The sequence below is a fragment of the Pezoporus flaviventris genome, unplaced genomic scaffold (genome assembly GCF_033815535.1).
Source record: "Pezoporus flaviventris isolate CSIRO_AGI_PZ_B2104156 unplaced genomic scaffold, CSIRO_AGI_Pfla_v1 ptg000020l, whole genome shotgun sequence".
NCBI classification, from domain to species: Eukaryota; Metazoa; Chordata; class Aves; order Psittaciformes; family Psittacidae; genus Pezoporus; species Pezoporus flaviventris.
The window spans coordinates 1342814-1360210 of NW_026892568.1; the positions used below are offsets into that span (position 1 = coordinate 1342814).

The 17397-nt window shown below is 50.2% G+C and overlaps 1 protein-coding gene and 3 long non-coding RNA genes across 7 annotated transcripts in view; 2 read left to right on the forward strand and 2 right to left on the reverse strand.

The window, feature by feature from the left end:
- The window catches only part of MAP2K6 (mitogen-activated protein kinase kinase 6), a 55823-nt gene extending 40522 nt beyond the window's left edge, over positions 1-15301 (reverse strand). For 3 of the 4 annotated variants that reach the window (XM_061455241.1, XM_061455239.1, XM_061455237.1), the window contains exon 1: positions 14946-15301. In XM_061455241.1, coding sequence (XP_061311225.1) covers positions 14946-14961 — 16 coding nt within the window. In that variant the 5' untranslated portion in view covers positions 14962-15301. Of the gene's footprint in view, positions 1-14500; positions 14631-14945 lie in introns of those variants that run through there. The other variant, XM_061455240.1, reaches the window with a different exon arrangement.
- The window catches only part of LOC133270244 (uncharacterized), a 255012-nt gene that overhangs the window by 205940 nt on the left and 31675 nt on the right, over positions 1-17397 (reverse strand). The window lies entirely within an intron of this gene.
- LOC133270238 (uncharacterized) lies at positions 6341-9382 on the forward strand. The gene is made up of 3 exons (XR_009743695.1): positions 6341-6446; positions 7038-7117; positions 8263-9382. It is a non-coding gene; the product is annotated as an uncharacterized LOC133270238 (long non-coding RNA).
- Positions 9409-14840, forward strand: LOC133270239 (uncharacterized). The gene is made up of 2 exons (XR_009743696.1): positions 9409-12883; positions 14518-14840. It is a non-coding gene; the product is annotated as an uncharacterized LOC133270239 (long non-coding RNA).

A 17397-nucleotide genomic window follows, 5' to 3' on the forward strand; every position in this document is an offset into this window, starting at 1 on the left:
CCTTTGCCATGGGTGAGCTGAAGCAAGCTTCCACTGCGTTTTGTGGGACACCAACACCCAACACCAGTTTGCTGATGAAGACTGGTGCTCTGATGGAGGGGTGATACCACACGGCTGCACAGGAGAGGGTATGAAGGTTTAGGATGACCTTTTGTGTCGCTGAGCTGTTTCACAAGCTCCCACACTGGCTTGGACTTTCCCATTGCCGGGACCCTGGACTCCACTTCCCCCCTGGTCTCTGCCTCGATGCGTTCCCTGCTCCCCATTCCAGTGCTAGCTTGCAGGAACACCAGCACAAAAGGAAATGGTGTCTTCAGCACCCATTTTCACACTCACAGACACATGCTCCCTTCTGATTACTAACAGTTCAGAGAAAACAGGGAGGTGACAACAAACAGCCTTTCAGATAACACCCCTTCCCAGCCCAGAAACAGCATCACTCCCAGTCTGAGCAAGGGAACAGCCCAGGGGCACCCACCATGTCCCTACTGCACTGGTGCCAGGACCACATTAATATCTGCAGATGTGACAAGGCAAGGCACATCCCTCGCCTGCCATCCTGCACTGCTGAGGCAGCCTTTGCATTAACCAGCCTTTCTTCACAAAACAGATGCAATGCAAAACAGCCCTAAATCCGTCCTGCTTTAGGTGCTAACGTAAGTGGGAGATGGCAGATAACAGCCTCTGCCTGGCTTGCAGCACAGGGCACAGGAGACTTTAATATTAAAGCCCCTGTTACAACACTTTGGCTGAACTCATCTGGCGTGTGCATCCAGCTGCTTGGATGGCCTGGGGGAAAGGGCACAGCTCCTCCCAAGCACCAGCACCTCTGCGCAAGCAGTGGCAACATCACCCAGCAGGAAAGGCACTGGTTGCACCAGAGCTGGGAGCATCCGCTGCCAGGGAATTCCACCCAGGCTGGGGCTCAGCTGTCCCGACCTGACCCCAGCTCTCCAGGGATCACCTCCCTGTGCTGGATGCAATGGAAATGTTCAGTTCTCTGCTGATTCACCACAACCGCAACACCAGGCACATTGTGGTCCATGGGATAAAGAGGGGAGAGAAGGGACCATGCACAGGGACGTGCATGCTGTGGTTTCAGCAATAACAACCCCGTCCGTGGCCATATGCAGGTTAATAATAGAATCATAGAATATCTGGAGTTGGAAGGGACCCATGAGGATCTCATTGAGTCCAACTCCGAAGTTGCACAAGCCTTGTTTGTGTGTGTTATGTCCCTTCTGCTCAGCACAATGCTGCCACATTGCACAGGGACACAAGGCAACACAGGCTCACAACAACCATCCTGCTCCCCTTGGCACCTGAGAGTATTAGCCTGAACTCATGGAGGTGGTTCAAGCTAAGGATGGGAGAGCAGGCTTGTGAGACATCCCTGACACCCTTTAGCTGCAAGGAGCCACCAAGTCTGCGCCTTGATGCTCCGGACATACTGGATCCTCCAGAGACTCCTATGGAAGCACGTGCATAAAACCACAAAATGCAGAATTCAACAGCTTGCCAACACATGCCTCCATCTGCAAAAGTCTAACAGAAATCCTACAGGGACCAAAGCCTCTTCCCTCTCCTTACCTTGCTTTACCTTGACTATTTTTCCACCCATCAACTTAATTTCATGGGAGTGCTCAACTCTTCTCATCACGCACAGAGAAAAACCACTTCCACTGCTCCCATCACACCGTCTCCAATGGCCTCAAATCCTGCAATCACTCACGCTGCCCAACATGAGGCTGTGAAAGCCAAAGGCAGCCCTAATGCCTCAGGGAATTCTTATTAGTGTCCAAAAAGGACTTTGCTTTCTGCTGATGAGCAAGCTGCATCCCTCGCCGGGCTCCTGCACCTTCAGCATTCAAGTTGCTGCATCCTCCCGTTGCCCTGCAGTGGTGCCAAAGATCCCACGGAGCAACAGAGGACATTTGGAGCCTCGTGGGCTGTCCCCTTGCCCCTGTTATCAGGAGAAATCACAGCAGCGGAGCTCCAGGCAGGCGGGCACAGGGGCAGTCACTCCAGTCACCAGCACATCATTTCCCTCTGCCAAGGTCGGCTGGCTCCGCTGCTTCCCCATCCCAGAGCCTGTTTTCATTGCTGCTTATCTCAAATTTGGAAATCCACAGGAACTGTTGTTTGAATCCAACCCTCGTGGGGATTGTTTTCATGGGGGGACTTTGCATTTAGTCGCTGCTTTGTTTTCAAGCTGTCTGCTTGCAGTGGGAGTTTGCTGGAACCAAAACTGGAGAAAAGCTCTTGGAATTCACCCAGGGAACAAAAGGGCTCTTGTGCAGGAGGATTTGGAGGACTCGGCTGCTTCCATTGCTGCTACCTTCATCTCTATTCCTCCCTGCCAAAAGTTACCTGCAGTGGTGCTGGAGGTGGGATGCTGCCTGTGCAGCGGGATGGACAGGTAGGAGGGCAGACACCTTCACAGGGAGAAGGATCAAGGGCTTCCCAAATGTTCATGCATAGTGGTGTGCAAGGCTTATCACAGCCTTTCAGCCAAGCCTTGTGCTCCCTGCCCTGGCTTTGCCCCTTGCATAGGGTGGGCTCTGCTCCTCAGTGCATGCAGCAGCACCATTATACATCTCCCAAGGGTGCCATGCTGGTGGGTGCTTCCATGGGGTGATGCAGCCCTGTGGATAAGGGCATGAAGCTCCAGCAACCGATGTGTGAGCAGGGATGCTGCTGAGCATCACTCCCGGTACTCCATTTGCTTTGGTTTACTTCCCCTTATCCAGCAAGATTCCACCTCAAAACACCAGTGAGTGACCACACGCAGCTACAGGGCGCTGAGCAACTTCCCATACAAATACCTAGCAGTTAGCAGCAAATCTCCTCTACCCAGCATAAAAGCAGGGGCCCTGCCTGCAGGATTTGCCTTAAATCCACAAGCCTAGCTAGAAACACTTCTACACTTCCTAAACGCACTGCTCCCTGGAAAACATGACACAGTGAAGAAGCATCCACCCCTCCCCAGTGCTCTGCAGAGCCTCAAAACCCAGCTTTCTTAGGGCAGTAAGATCCCCTCTCCATCAGACACCCTGTGGATGCCTTTTTTGCTCAAGGTCTCCCTCCAGTTTCTATTTTGCTTTAACGTGGTCAGGATTTTCCCCCAGCAGATTCCTGCGAGGTGCTTTTAAAGAAGCATCACAGAGCTTCACTCCCCCTAATAAACCAGATCAGCTTCTGCATCTGCTCCCACGCCGAGGGGTGACAGGTCCATGCATCCAGCAAAGCGGGCGAGAGGCAGCTCCAGCCCCGTGCATCCCGAGCCAGGGCCTCTTGGAGCTGTCAGATGTGCTGCCAGCCTGGAGAAATGCAAATTGCTTTGGAAAAGGAAGGTGACATTCCCACCCGCGTGCTGACTGCTGCTGCGCTGCACGCTCAGATCCCGGCCTGTGGCTCCAGCTATGAAGGTGCTTATGTCTTGATGGTACTTACACTTAAGCACGTGCTTACTGTGAGCACAGGTTCCTATTAAGGCTGTATCAAGCGGCAGGCTGAGCAGGAAGCTGTGCAGCAAGGCTGTGCCCAGTCTGTTGTCTTAGCCTTTGCAATAGCTGCAGGCTTCAGCCATACCCACCAAAAGGGACAATCTGCACACAGGCACTGGTGGATGTCCCTCTGTAATTGGTGGTGTCCCCTCATCATCAGCCTCCCAAGATGCTGACCCATAGCATCCACTTGCAAAGCTCCATAGAATCATAGAATCAACAAGGTTAGAAAAGACCTTTAAGACCATCAAGTCCAACCATTACCCCAGCACTGCCAAGTCCACCACTAACCCATGTCACGGGCCTTACACACGTGGTTTGTGAACACTTCCCAGTGCTGAGGCTCATTCACAATGAGTCAGGAGGCTTAAACATAGGAAAAGCAGGACCTTCCCAGACCAGAGGGTGTGATGGGGCAGGAAGGACTCCCTTGAGGAGCTCAGCAAAGCATCCCCGGGAAGAGATGCAGTTACTTGTCCTTAGCTCTGAACCACTGATCCCCACGTGCTAATGCAGCCCCACTTCTCTGCAGAAAAACTTTTGCTCGCTGAGCAGGATCGCACCCAGTGCCTGTCTTGGTGTCATCACCCTCACAGCAGGACAGAATAAAATCTAATCAATACCACGGGGCAATCTGAGGTCTTGTTTCTGTGCTCCAGGCAGCTGCAGGAGGCTCATTTTACCCAGCACAGATTTAATTTGCTCAGCATATTGTAAATGTTGGACATTTAAACTCCATCGTTATCAGCCATCTACAACTGCTGATGCACTGCACGTAAAGCTTGGGTTTATAATTTTCTGCTCATCAATAAAGCCACCTTAGGACAAAATGAGCAATTTATGTTCCGCAGAGAGAAAACTGACCATTGATTTGGTCATTTTGCAGTTATACAGTATCAATAACTTTTACAGCCAAACGGGAACAGAGGAATGTGCCACAAGCCATTGCTTTAGCAAATATCCTCACCCTCTGCAGAAGGTCCCTGATGGGGACTCTGAGGGCTACATCAATCCCCATGGTTTGGCATCCACTGTGCTCCTATGGGGAAAACAGCACCTCTGGGCTATAAACAGTGTCAGAGTTGTATGAGACACCTCCAGACTGAATTGCTGCTCTCCAGTCCCCAAGTTGTGCTGTTCTTTGGCAGCTGGCAACTGCTTGTTTCAACTGAAAGTGTCCAACAGAGGTTAATTTTAGGACCACTTTCCTCTTCAGAGGTGTAAATAACACTCAGAAGGATTTCAAATCAACGCCTCATCTCTTCCCAGCGATATGATGCTCACGCTCCGTCCTTTGCCCTTTTAATTCCCTGCCTGCATTAGAAGAACACCACAGCACTGGCATGGAAGGGGAAGACCTCTTCCTTGCTTAACACCTTGTCATGGGGCATTTTGGTAAAGGTTCAGCCAAATACTGCGACTGAGTTTTCAACACAGTCAGGACTTTGCCCAATCTGCCTTTGTGCTACCCCGTCAGACAGCTCCCTTGTTTTGATAGAAGAGCTTATTTTTGCGCCTGCATTGTTAAAAATGGCATTTTGACAGCTCTGGCCAGTGTAGATGGGAGGAACTAACTCCTGCTCCCTCTGCTGGCAATGCCTCACCTAAAATGTGTAGGTCCTACTTTAAAAACACACAGGGAATCTATCCACAGCGAGAAGCCAAAGGCAACTGCAGGGAAACCAAAGCCAGGTCCCCAGCACTGAAGCAAGGCAGGAGGCTCCAATGGAACAACCACCCTCCCGTTTGCACTGTCAGCAACAACAGCAGCAGCTCCAAGATACCCCCAGCAGCAAGAGCTGGAGCTGCTCCATCACCACTACAGCAGCAGCAAGTCCATCTGACCACGAACATCAAGTCTTGGTCCTGCAACCACTTCAGGTTCTATCTTTGCACTAAAAGAAGGCTCAAAGCCTTGCACGCAGGGTGCTGAGCAGCTCATGGGGGTCCAAGGGAAGCTCGCTCAAGTTCAAAGAGCTTTTAGCCACAGGTCAGAGAGCATGAATTACAGCTCTCCTTCCAGACACCTGCCAGGAGCATACAATCGCTTGTATGCCATGCAATAAAGCAATGAGGCTGTGAAGGAAATCAGCCTTTCCTCAGTTTTTATCATGCAATTTTATAGTAGTTTGGAAAACACATTGAATAAACGCATTATGGTGCAGTGCTGGGGCAGAAAACAAGTTTTACCCCATAAAGTGTCCCTTACACAACCGGACACCTATGTTTTCTATCCGCACGTGTCCACGTGGATCAAACCCCATCAGGTTACACCTCTCCACCCAGCCTTCTAAATCAGGAGCTGTACATACAAAACCCCCTTTATAAGCCTTTCTGTCAAAGCCTCCATAGAACTCCCTGTGCGAGGTTCAGGACTGTAGTGTCAGTTATACACACACACACACGCTCACAAATCCAGAGCTGCTTTCCGAGTTGCAAGAACAGATAAGCAGAAACGGGATCAAAAGAGCTCAAGAAAAAGCAGGGTGCTATAGATCATCTACACAGATCCACCACATCCACCCTACTTAGCAACCAGGACAAAATACATCCCCAACCTTGTAAATTCTTGCGTGTGTGCTCAAACCCCAAGCACATTCAGTCCCACTGACTCCTGCAAAAGGACTCCTATGCTCCAAGTTTAGCACGTGCACAAGTTGCTTCAAGATCAGAGCAAAATAAAACCCCTATTTAGCTTCCCTTTGAAGGGGAAAAAAGAAGATTCCTCAGACCCCACTCATCCAAATGAGGGCCCTGCTTGGCTACAGCTGCTCTGCATCGGCTCTGATTCAATCTCCCAGATTGCTCCTTGTGTTTCAGCTGCAGCAATGCCTTTTTAAAGCAAGCTCCTGGAAAATGAGCCTCCCCCTTTTGCAGGAGGTGCTGGCCACGGAGATGCTTGCACAGGATGAGCCCTAAATGCCTGTGCCACAAGGTAAAGTAAATGCTTGTTGACGCTGGAAGCGCTGGCATTGTTCTGAGGTCTGCGCAGGAAGAGCGAGAGGAGGAATGCTCTCCTATTGCAGGAAGCTGTTCCAGGCTCTTATCAGACATAAAGCTTCTGATTCCTTGCGGGGGAAGTACCAAATGTTTTTGAGGGGAAGGAAAAAAAGAAGGGAAAAAATAAATCGCATGCTTGGCTCTAAAGGAAGCTGCCTTAATGGCATGAATGAAACCCAAGTCGTGCTATGTGGGAGCTTGCTGCGCTAAATAGCTTAGGTGGCTACAAGCAGGAGCGTGTTGCCCTACTGTCACCCCATAGAAACCTGGGGATGGGCAACCCAAAGGTCCTTCTCTCTGGCCAAAAGGTGTCTGCAGCCAATTCAGCCTTTCTTGTCTCCAAACACCAACTTACTATGAACCATCTCTGAATGCCGTGTCTGTGTCACCCTCCCCAGCTGCCAGGGACTATTTTGGGCTCTCCCTCCAGTTCAGATGCTGCTCCGTCAGGGGCTATTTCCCAATGTCCTTTCACGCACTGCACTCATCTGCTCTTTTGGTTAATCTGTAAAACTGATGCTTCCTTGGCAGGAATTCAGGTTCTCCATCGAGATGCTCCAAGTTTTAGTGGCAATGAGCAAATCACTGGTGTCCTTGGGAAACATAAGGACGTCGGAGCCTATGTAAATGGCCTTTATGTTTCTTCTAGAGGGTGTCTCCCAAAGGACAACTCTGACACATAGAATGGCTCTCTGGTTACATAAGTACCTGTATATATAATGGGTATATAATGGCTGTCATGGCTTACTGCACAGATATCTGAGTAAACCTCAGTTTTAAGTCTGTTCACCCCATTACCAGGCTTTGTGCTCCATTTGAGCCAAGCACTTCTGGTCTCCAGCCTGGCTCCTCCTGATTGGTTATTAGGGGATTGTGGCTCCCATCTCTTACAGTTAAAAAGCAGAAAACCCTTTGCAACAGGTTGAAAAACAACAGTATGTAGAGCATTGCCTTTCTTCTCCTTTAATAGGCTACTCTGTCAACCCTCTGCTTGTTAAATGAGAGAAAAATCTGTGGGCATGCAGTGAAGGTCAATCTTGTGGTTTTTGAAAGCATTTAATTAGGACAGTTAAGTACCGAGGTCTGCTTGGGAGGGAGCTTCTCCATTAAGCATCTGCATCCTTCTGTCTGCAGAAGCCAGCCTGCAAAAGGGGGCTGCAGGTTCCAAACCTTCAGTGGTGTTTGACCTTAGGATGAAAACTGTTGCGGATTGCCTGTCCCGTCGCTAGCTCCAAAACCCGCATGGCATGATCCTGCATGGATCTCTTTTAACAGCAGAGTCCCAGCTGGCCAGATCCTGGCCTCCTTGTGCAGGGGCTGGGGTGACCCCCTGCACCCTTAGGGACCCATCAGGGCTGCTAAAAGCCCTGTGCTGTGGCTTGTACTCCTCCTGAGGCATTTCTTGCTGAGTGCTGAGGCTCAGTGCTTAAACAAAGCTGCTTAAGATGTAGCTTTGCCCAAAGGGGGTTTGGCATTTTGATGATAGCATGTAAAATCCCTGTCTTCCCCTTCATCTCACTGGAAGAAGGGCAGATGTACTTAGCTGCTACAGGTGTTTCACTCCTTGAATGAAGCTACAATAAATGTCACATATCTGGGCTTTAATCCCTGGGCAGTGGCATCGTAAATGCTACAATCACAGGCTGCCACTTCCTTTCTAAAGGGCCACAGCATCAGCTGTTTGAAACAAGAGATCAACTCCAGTCATACAAAGCCAAACTTGGTTTTATTTCTCCATGCTTTCGCAGCACTGGAGACCCTAATTGCAGGCAATTAAAGCAGCCTTAGGAAAAGAAGGGCTGTGTTGAAATCCAAGCTGGAAAGCGTACCTCTAAATGGGTGCCAGTTGCCAGTGCTGGAGAAGTGCCCAAGGAGAAGGAGCTGGTGCTGCACAAACCCTCCACATAGAGCTGGGGCTAGAAGGACCTTCTCCTCTCCTGTGTCCTGGTTACATGAACACTTCATCTCCTGCATGCAGGCACTTGCATGAGCATGCAAATCCAGCAGGCTCTTACTGGGGCTCCTGCATGTGCGAGATGGGAGATGCTGGGAGCTGATGAGGGCAGATAGAATGGAGCAAGTCCAGGGAAAGAAAGTAATCGATGCTGGGCTTGCCTTTAGAATGTTCCCTCTCCTTTTTTGATGCTGGTGCTCTGTAAAGGTTTGCCTTTGCCAGATGGGGACTTCCATTACTTTAGAGCTGTCAGAACAACAAAAGACTTCTTTGAGTCATTTTCTATATCTGACCTTGAATTACTGGAGCAGCAATAAACATCAAGAGCAATGAGAACACAGAGTGAAGCTGTAATTTTGACATTATAACTTGCTGCTCAAGTGTCAAATAAGCCTTGCTGAAAACACGAATAAGGATCTGACCCCGCTGCAGGATGAAAACAAGCACAAAAGCATGCTGCCTGGGACTTCCACAGCCTAGCAGCCAGACGATGCTCTGAGGCCATTTGGCACTGATAAGCATTGTTTCACTGAGTGCAATTACATATTTCTGTTTAGAAGAAAGATTCTCCATCAAAAGCAGCTCCCAAGCCTCTGCTGATTCAGCCTTCATTAGAGGCCTCTTACTGTGGACACAGTGAAGTGGTGACTCCTGTGCTTATTTTCTGTTGCTGCCTTATCTTTGGCATCTCATCTGCAACTTCTGCTGGGTTTATTTTTTCTCCACTGGTTTCATCTGAGTGCAAGAGAAGTGGATGCTGTTTGGGCTTCAGTTCTTGCAATGGTTTTTGATCTGCCTGGGTGCAGGATAGGAGAATCTAGCCCCGATTACAAAACTGCAAGCTAAGTAGGCTAACAAAACAGCAACTGCAAGAAACTGGATCAGCTTTGCTTTGCTCACTGAGGTTTTCCTGCTCAAACGGGGGGGGGGGGAACATGCTTTCTCTTTGCAGTCTTGCTTACAAATCTGAAATTCTATACAAACAAGCCACAGCCATTGCTTCTACAGGAACTTCAGGGGACGGTAGCCTGAGTAGTTCCAACCCCAAAGTACCCTCCTGATGTAGACAGATGCTGCTTTTACCATGCCCATACAAATCCAGGCCCCTACTTGATGATGGGATGCAAATCCAGAGCGATGGTCAGCCTCATCTTTGCTAGCACCAGCAGACCAAGATGCACAAGTGGCTGTTTGGAGCTTCCATAAAGGATGTTCAGCATCTGCCTGCAGCATCTCCAATGTAAAGATGATTCAGAAGTGCTTTAGCACCCCAGAGACTTTCATGGTGGGCTGAACCCTCTAAAACGTTAGCTGGGTATTTGGAATTTCTAGCTTAAAAGGAAGGATAGCTTCAATTTTGGCTTTGAGGCAAAAGCAAGCCCTACAATTGAGAGTCTCAGGCTTCCCCTCTCCAAACTTCTTTCCCCTGAGCAGAAGACACTTTTGCATTGGCACTTGCCACCATGCAGAATACAGTGGATCTGAAGACAAAGGCAAACTTTTTGCACAATGAGTACATCTGGAAATTGCACTGAACAGCCTTCACTGCTTTGCTACCACAAACCATAATATCTAACGTGGCACCGCTTCAGGGTCCTAGATCTGCTTTCCTGCTAACGTTGCTCTAGCTGATAATGCTCATCTCTTCAACTCTTCCCAGACAGGCCTGAAGGAAGGGAGCAAAGTAACTTCACAGGTAATGAAGCATTTAATTATTTATTAATTATAGCTCTGTCCAGGTCCAAAATGAACAGAACAGTCCCGCAATTTACCTGGCCACTGGAGACTGACTCAACACTATATAATGATGCTGCTGGTGACCATGCTGCCAACTCATACAATCCACCCATCATCACCCAGAATTACATGGCCACAGTCAAGGACATGCAGGTGCTCTAGGTTTTACCTCTTTGCCTTACTCAGAACCACTTGTGCCACTCACTGCCATTAGGAAGCTGTGACCTGGGAGATGCAGAGCTTTGTCTTTGGAGCAGGAGGAGACCTGCTATGGGCAGGCTAAGCATTAGAAATGCAAGTTCATGGGGTGAAAGCAAGGACCCCATGGGAAAAGGCTGGGAATCATGACTGTGCACAAAGATCAGGGCAGACCCTGCGGTCCTCCAAGTGCATCACAAGGGAAGGCTGCAAGTGTCTTCCCACTCCTGTGCTATTAAAGCTCCCCTCTTTTCCTTCTGCTTCCAACTTAAAAAAGGGATCTGAGCTTTAGTCAGATGTGTTTTTAAATCCTTTTCCAAGAGGCTTCTATAGGTGCTGTTATGGCTCTTTTCAGCAAGAGAAAATGGACAAGTGACATCAAATGCATGTATTATTTTGGGGGAAAAAAGGCAACTTTTTAGTCATCTTGCATACCTGCAACCACAGAACACAGGATTTGCAAATCCACCATGTGACTTTGAAGGTAATTGTGTTCCATTAATGCCAATACTCTTGGAGGAATGAAGTGTCTCATCTCTAAATTACTTCTGTGGTTTTAATTGAGTATCATTTGCTTCACCTTAGCAGCTTGTGTATGTGTCAGAGGAGGGAATTCACCCCAAAGGAAGTTCCATTTTTTTGGGTGTCTAAAGTAGCAAATAAGCAACACTCGGTGTGGCAATGAGAAACCTACACTTTTCTTCAGCTGGGAAGAGAAAACAGCTCTTTGCTCCTTTCCTCCTGCAACTTACTGCTTTTATTGCTATAATTACTTCTATGGTTTGAGCTTTCAATGCCTGTGTCTTCCCGTCCATGTCAGGACACAAGAACATGGCACCCTGCAAATGCACCCTGGTTTTTGCACCCCCACTGTCTGGGGTGGAAGGGGTGAGACCTGCAAGCAAATGCCTCCTTAGTGCAATGCAGAGGGAGTAAAGGCATCAGCTAGAGGGGCTTGATGGGGTGTTTTGGTCCCTGCTGTGCAGAGCAGTGATTTGGTTTATATAAGACAGCGTTTCTAACACTTTCTACCCCAACCACTTGGTTGATTAACTCATGGTTAATTCCTCCAGCATGGCATTACATGAGATCTTAAAACCTCTTTATAATCGCTTGCCCCCTCTTAATCCGAAGCAGGTACACAGGCACTTCCACCATGGAAGTGATAAAGGAAAGCAGGGTGAAAAGGTAATTCAACGAGATAAACCTAAAACGTTAAAAGTAAATATGCAACTCGGACTGAAATTGGCTGTTTGCTGCTAGACCAGGCTTTGCTAGGCTTGCACCTCACTGGCCATGCCACAGCTTTGCTAACCCTGCTCTGGCAGAGCCTGGCCCGTGCCAAGTGCCTGTGTCATGGGAGTGAGTTAATAGTGAGAAGCCGAGGTGGCGCTGACAAGGCAAACTGCTCATTGCACAACCAACTGAGCCTCGCGCTGCTCATGGGTTAATTTTATACCAGCAAAGACTTGCCACCTACCAAGGATTTAAACAAAAATAACCCCCACTACCATTTAGGCTTTACACTGATTCCACTGAGGCTTCTAGCTGGAAAAAAAAAAGCATTTCACATAAAATGTAATATTTAGAATAGGCACAGGGCCTTTGGTCAAAGTCCATAGGGTACATGTTCAGCCAGCACCACGTGGGACGTGGTTCTCATAATCTCAGTGTCCCTTCCTCAGCTAGAGCACAAAAAACTGTGTTGAAACAGCAAAGTGTAAGATATTAGGAATGAGATCGATGGACAGCGATATTAAATTAAATGTAGCTCACTTCCATGCACTGTTTATGAATTAGTGGTCTAATGGGAAATGCTTCCCCCTTCCCTTATTTTAGTGGAGAAATCTGCATATATGCAGGTTGCTTCGCTGATGCAAGTAAATAACTCCCCCATTACAATGAATTTGGAAGACTCTTGAATACATCTGCTGTCATGAGAGTTCAGATTTATAGCCTCAGACTCTGTTTAACTTGTAATTAATATGGACTTCCGCATTTCTTTTTCCTCTTCCAGAATAATATCCTACTAGTCATGACAGCAAAAAAGTGCCCTATTTGGGCAACGATTCAATTTCTTCTGAGCTCCCATCGACATCAAGTCCCACTTGTCCAGAGCAGGGACTTGATGGAACAAACTGCAGGGACCTGCTGGGGAAATCTTATTTGCTGTGGATTGCTCCATCCAACTAAAAATACCATTCTGCAACTTCAGAGAGGGGATAAAGGTAGAAATGAGTGAAATGCAGGGATTTGGACCTGCTTGGTGTCTTTCTGACTTGATCTCTGTTTTGTCTTACCGAGTGCATCAGGACATCAGGGTGCAGGGAACATGCCTACATCCTGCAAGCACGATGCTGGAGGCATCTGCTATGGAAAGGGCCAGGATGAAGCTGTTGCTTCCGAACCCCAGGGACTGTTTTATCTCCTGCAGCCCGCGCTATGCTTGCGTGCAAAGCACATCACCTCCACTTCCCGCATGGCACAGGTAGGGTCCAAGGAGCAGTTCTGCCCTCTAACCTAGGTGAGATTCCTTGCAGGGAGCAAGTGTTATCAGAGAATAACCATCCTGGTTGCATGTTCCCCTGACAAGCAGCATTAGGAAAAAAAGCATTAATCTCTGGCAAATCCTGAGCACAACTTTGGAAAGGATTCAAAGCAGGGAGAGGGCTCCGCAGCCCAGCAGCTGGCTAGAGCTCCACACAGTATTTTAGAAAGCTGACGAGGAACCTCCTGTGCAACACATGAAAGCTGATCCTGAAATGCAGATTATGCCTCCCTTAATTCATCCTGAAGAGCGATACCTCTGCTGCAAACCCCTTCCAGAGCGAAACCTCCGCCTGAACAGCTGAACTTGGAAAAGTTATCCGTGCAAGGAATTCAGACTTAGACACCCGTATTGCACAGCGCGGGATGGACGGGAAACGGATTCAAGAATGATGCCATTCATTGAGATCATGTTTTGTGGGTTGGCTACTTGCATTTTCCCCATTTTCCTGGTATGAAGAAGGATGGACAAAGCGAGTGCATGGGATAAGCAGCACCCCAGCAGGGTGGGCTGCACGGCCACCAGCTCAGCTCCCTGCCACCACCGGCTCCATGCGCTGCAGCCATCCCAGCCCGAGGATTTTGGGGACCCCTAGGAAGAAGCTGCTCCCCTGCCCCACTACGGGTCTTGCAGGGACCCTCCCTCAAGCAGCAGCGGGCATCGCTCAGTTCAACTCTGCATTATCAAACTTCTCTGGCTCTTTCTATTGGAAACTTTTAACAATTCTCTGCTTGGCTGGAACGGATGACTGCAGCAAACCCAAATTAGGAATAAATTATACAACAACTTTACATTTTTCTTACAAAGGAAAACTGTGTGGCAAGAGCTGTGAAAGCACCTCCTTCCCATGGCCTCCCTGCGAGGCTTGTGGAGGAAGGCCACGGGCTCCACAGATGGCTTGGGATTTAAAAACAAAACAGCAAGAAGCAGCCCCGGTCCCAGTTTGGGATCTGCTCTGCTATGCACTGGCTCGCACCCCCCCTGCTCCCCAATATGCATGAGGGCTGCAGAATGCAAGAGGCAAGCTGCAACAGCAAATCCACCCATTTAAAAGAAGCTCCAAAAGCTGCATCTGCTGACATATGGGCATCTATTTCCACAATGAATGGCCGGAGCAACTCCTCCTTAAAAACATCTCCAGCCGGCTCTTGCAGGGACTATTGCATTCCCACTGCATTTTTGCAATATTAAACTCCCCACCTCCTCCCTCCCACCAACCATCACCCCTTCCTTGCAGGACACAAGGCAGAATCACGCCGGATCAGTTCACAAGCAAAGCTCAAAGCTTGCCCACCACGCTGGCAAAAGAAAGCCATCAATGCAAGAAGAAGAAGAATAAATCACTGCCGTCCCCTCCCCAAACGCTAAATAAAGCAGCTCTCAGCGATCTGGTGTTACAAACCTCCGACCAAAAGTTACCAAATATTGAAGGGGGAGGAAGGGGGGGGGGGGGGGATCGGTGGAAAATGATCTCAGTCCTGGCACAAGAACAATACTTTCCCATGGAAACATAGAGGTATATATTTAATTCCTTGCTCACTCGCACTCAAGTTTCACCTTTCATCTCCTCCCAGGACTTGTTTCAAAGTTTCATCTCAATGAAACGAGCCCGCAATCCGCACGCACGGCCGCAACCCCGATTTACTCCTCGACACCCTTTTATCTCCTTGCTGACCGGTGCAGGAGGTGGGGGACACGCACACACACACACTCGGTGATCCCGGCTGAAGAATTCCACTAACGCCAAAGCGCAGCTGAACGGCGAACGCAGCCTGCAGGAACTGTGCCTGGGTGGATGTGTGTGTATGTGTGTGTGTGTGTGTGTGAGTGCGTGTGCGCACCCGCGCCCAACAGGAAATGCAACGGGGGGAGCCACGGAGAAGCTTCAAACTTCAAATTGCAATTGCATCCCGAGCACAAAACGCATCCATGCATGCGTGCACCTCGCGAATGCATGCACGGCCGTCTGCAGAGCTGCAAGGAAGAGAAGCAGGAGCCTTACCTCTGGGCTGAGACATGTTTTTTCCCCCCCTTGTGCTTTGCAGGGGGCGGGGGGGGATAGATGGGCAGCACAAAAGACTTTGCCTCGCCCCTCCTCTGGAGCTAGTTTTGCACACAAAGATGCAAACTGCACCGCGCTCGCTCTTCGTGCACCTGGAGTTCTCCTGCCTCGCTGCTGCAGCGCGCCCTGCAGCGGGGGTGCGCAAAGGGGGGGGTGCACGTCGGGGGGGCTGCGCTGCGCCTGCACGCCGTGCAGCAGAGGCCCGCGGGGGGCTCGCTTCCCCCCCCCCGGCGCGGTGTGGGGCAGCCTCCGCGGCACCTACATGATGGGCCGGGGCTGGCGGCTCGAACCTCCAAACTTGGAGCGGGGGGGGGGTGAGGGGGGGGGAGGTTTGCGCACAGCGCAGGCGCCGTGCCCACGGCTGCCGCGCTGCAGACTGGGGCTTGGAGTCTCTGCCCCCCCCCCCCGGCGCTGCGCGGTGCTTCCTGCAGGGGGCGGCGCGGGGCTGCGCGCCCGCGGAGCCTGCGCGGGGACTGGCGCGAAGTCGCGCGGGAGCGGAGCGGGGCCGGGGTGGCTGCGAGGTGGGGACGCGGAAGGGGCTGCGGGCGTGAGGGCGCTGCTGCCTCCCGGCGCTTCCCTGCCTCCTTCCCGGCCTCTTTTCCTCCTTCCTCCCCGTTACGCTGCCTCTCCGCGGCCCTGCCTCCCTTCCTGTGCCCCAGCCTGTCTGCTCTGCCTGCCTTCCTTTCTGCCTCCCTCCCTTCTGCCTGCGCGCTGTGCAGTGCGCTCCAGGCACCGTGCAGGCAGCGGGTGCAGTGGCTGCCGCCTGCTCTCCTCCTGTCCCACGCCTGGGGGAAGGTGGCATCCTCCCAGTGCAAATGCAGCCCTTGGGAAGCAGGGAGAGGCTCTGGGGCTGGGGCCGTGGCTGGAAGTGGGTATGATGGGATGGTGCATCCCGGGCTGTGCAGGAAGCATTGCTCCGTCTCTCCCGCCATGCGGTTGGGTACCACTGGTGCTGCCGATGTTGGGTGCACACCAAGCTTCCACCGGCGGCCCTGCGCTGGGCGTGGGTAGCCCATCATGGCTCCATTCTGTCCCCATTGGCTTTAATTCCAAGGATCTGTTGGAAAGGGGCATCTTGCCTTTGTGCTAATGTGACACCCAGGGCATCACACGTTCTGCATAGCGCAGTGGTGCCTGGGCTTAACCAATGCCCCTGGTAACCTTGTATAATAAAAGATATTTTTAGTCCTTTTATATCCTTTTCCCCTCACAGGCAGCTGAGATAAAGTGAGTTTGCCCAAGTCTGTTTCCTGAGGTGGTCACCTCGGCCCCTGTGGCATCACGGAGGTTTCCCATGGGAAGAGGTGATGCAGCGACATCCCCCAGGGATAGGGATGCTGCCTGGATCAGGAGTGCAGCTGTACCTGGGGTGTAGTAGTTGAGTACCCACTTCCATACATAGGAGCTCCCCCTCGGGAAAAGCCCCTAAGGAAAGGCAGGCCTTCCTAAAGCTGTGCTTTATGTTAAATACGTATTTTGTTACAGCAACATTGGAAGAACTTACACGGGAAAATGAAAAACCCAAAATCAGAGTGCTAAGAAACATGTGGTGTGGCTGATTTTCACACTCCTCTGTGTCCCTGCCAGCCCCGTGGGCTCAGCTCACGCTAGGCTGGTGTTGGGCAGGATTTTGCCCCTTTTATCTGCAAGGACTCAAGTCTGGAGGAGGCTGTACCCCTCCATTAGGGATCTGTTTGTGTTTGGTGTGAGGGAAGTACGCTGCCGCATGTGGTCCTTCCTGCCAAGCTGCAGCTAGATCAAATCCTTACAGCCAAGCGATAAATCCCCCAAATGAAAGGTTTACGATGGAAATGCTGACAACCCCTTCACTAACTCCTTACAAATAGCAGCGTTCAAACTCAGTAGCTATAAGCTAAATGAGCAGCGGTACCAGCAGCCTTCGAGGAGCACTGTAGTGAGCAAGGAGGCCTTGTGTGGGTAAAGACTGTGGCTTTTAATGCTTCTAACAGACTTCTGCTGGTGTGCCCTCTATGCAGGTACAGAGCGAGGGATGCTCCTTCGGTTTTTCATTGGGTGAGAACAAAAGCTTGGTTGTTTTAAGGCATTTTTTTCTATAGAGGATGGAGTCATAGATGCAGGGCAATGTATAGGAATCAGAGAGATGCCTTGTATGAGCTTGTGTCTCCCAGTGCATGGAAGTTAATTCTCTAGGAACATCACTTTAATCATCTGGTGTCAATAAGTAGTGCCACGCCGTGTGCATCCCTGTGCAGTCATTTTACAGGAAGTAAATTACCATGTTATGCATGGCTGTGAAATAGAGGAGTCCTGCAAAGTGCTTGAGGAAGCATCTTAAAGGAAGGAGTTACTCCTAGGAGGAATCCAAAGGGCTGAGCAAAGAGATCTGCTTTCTATATCTGGGTCTGGTCAT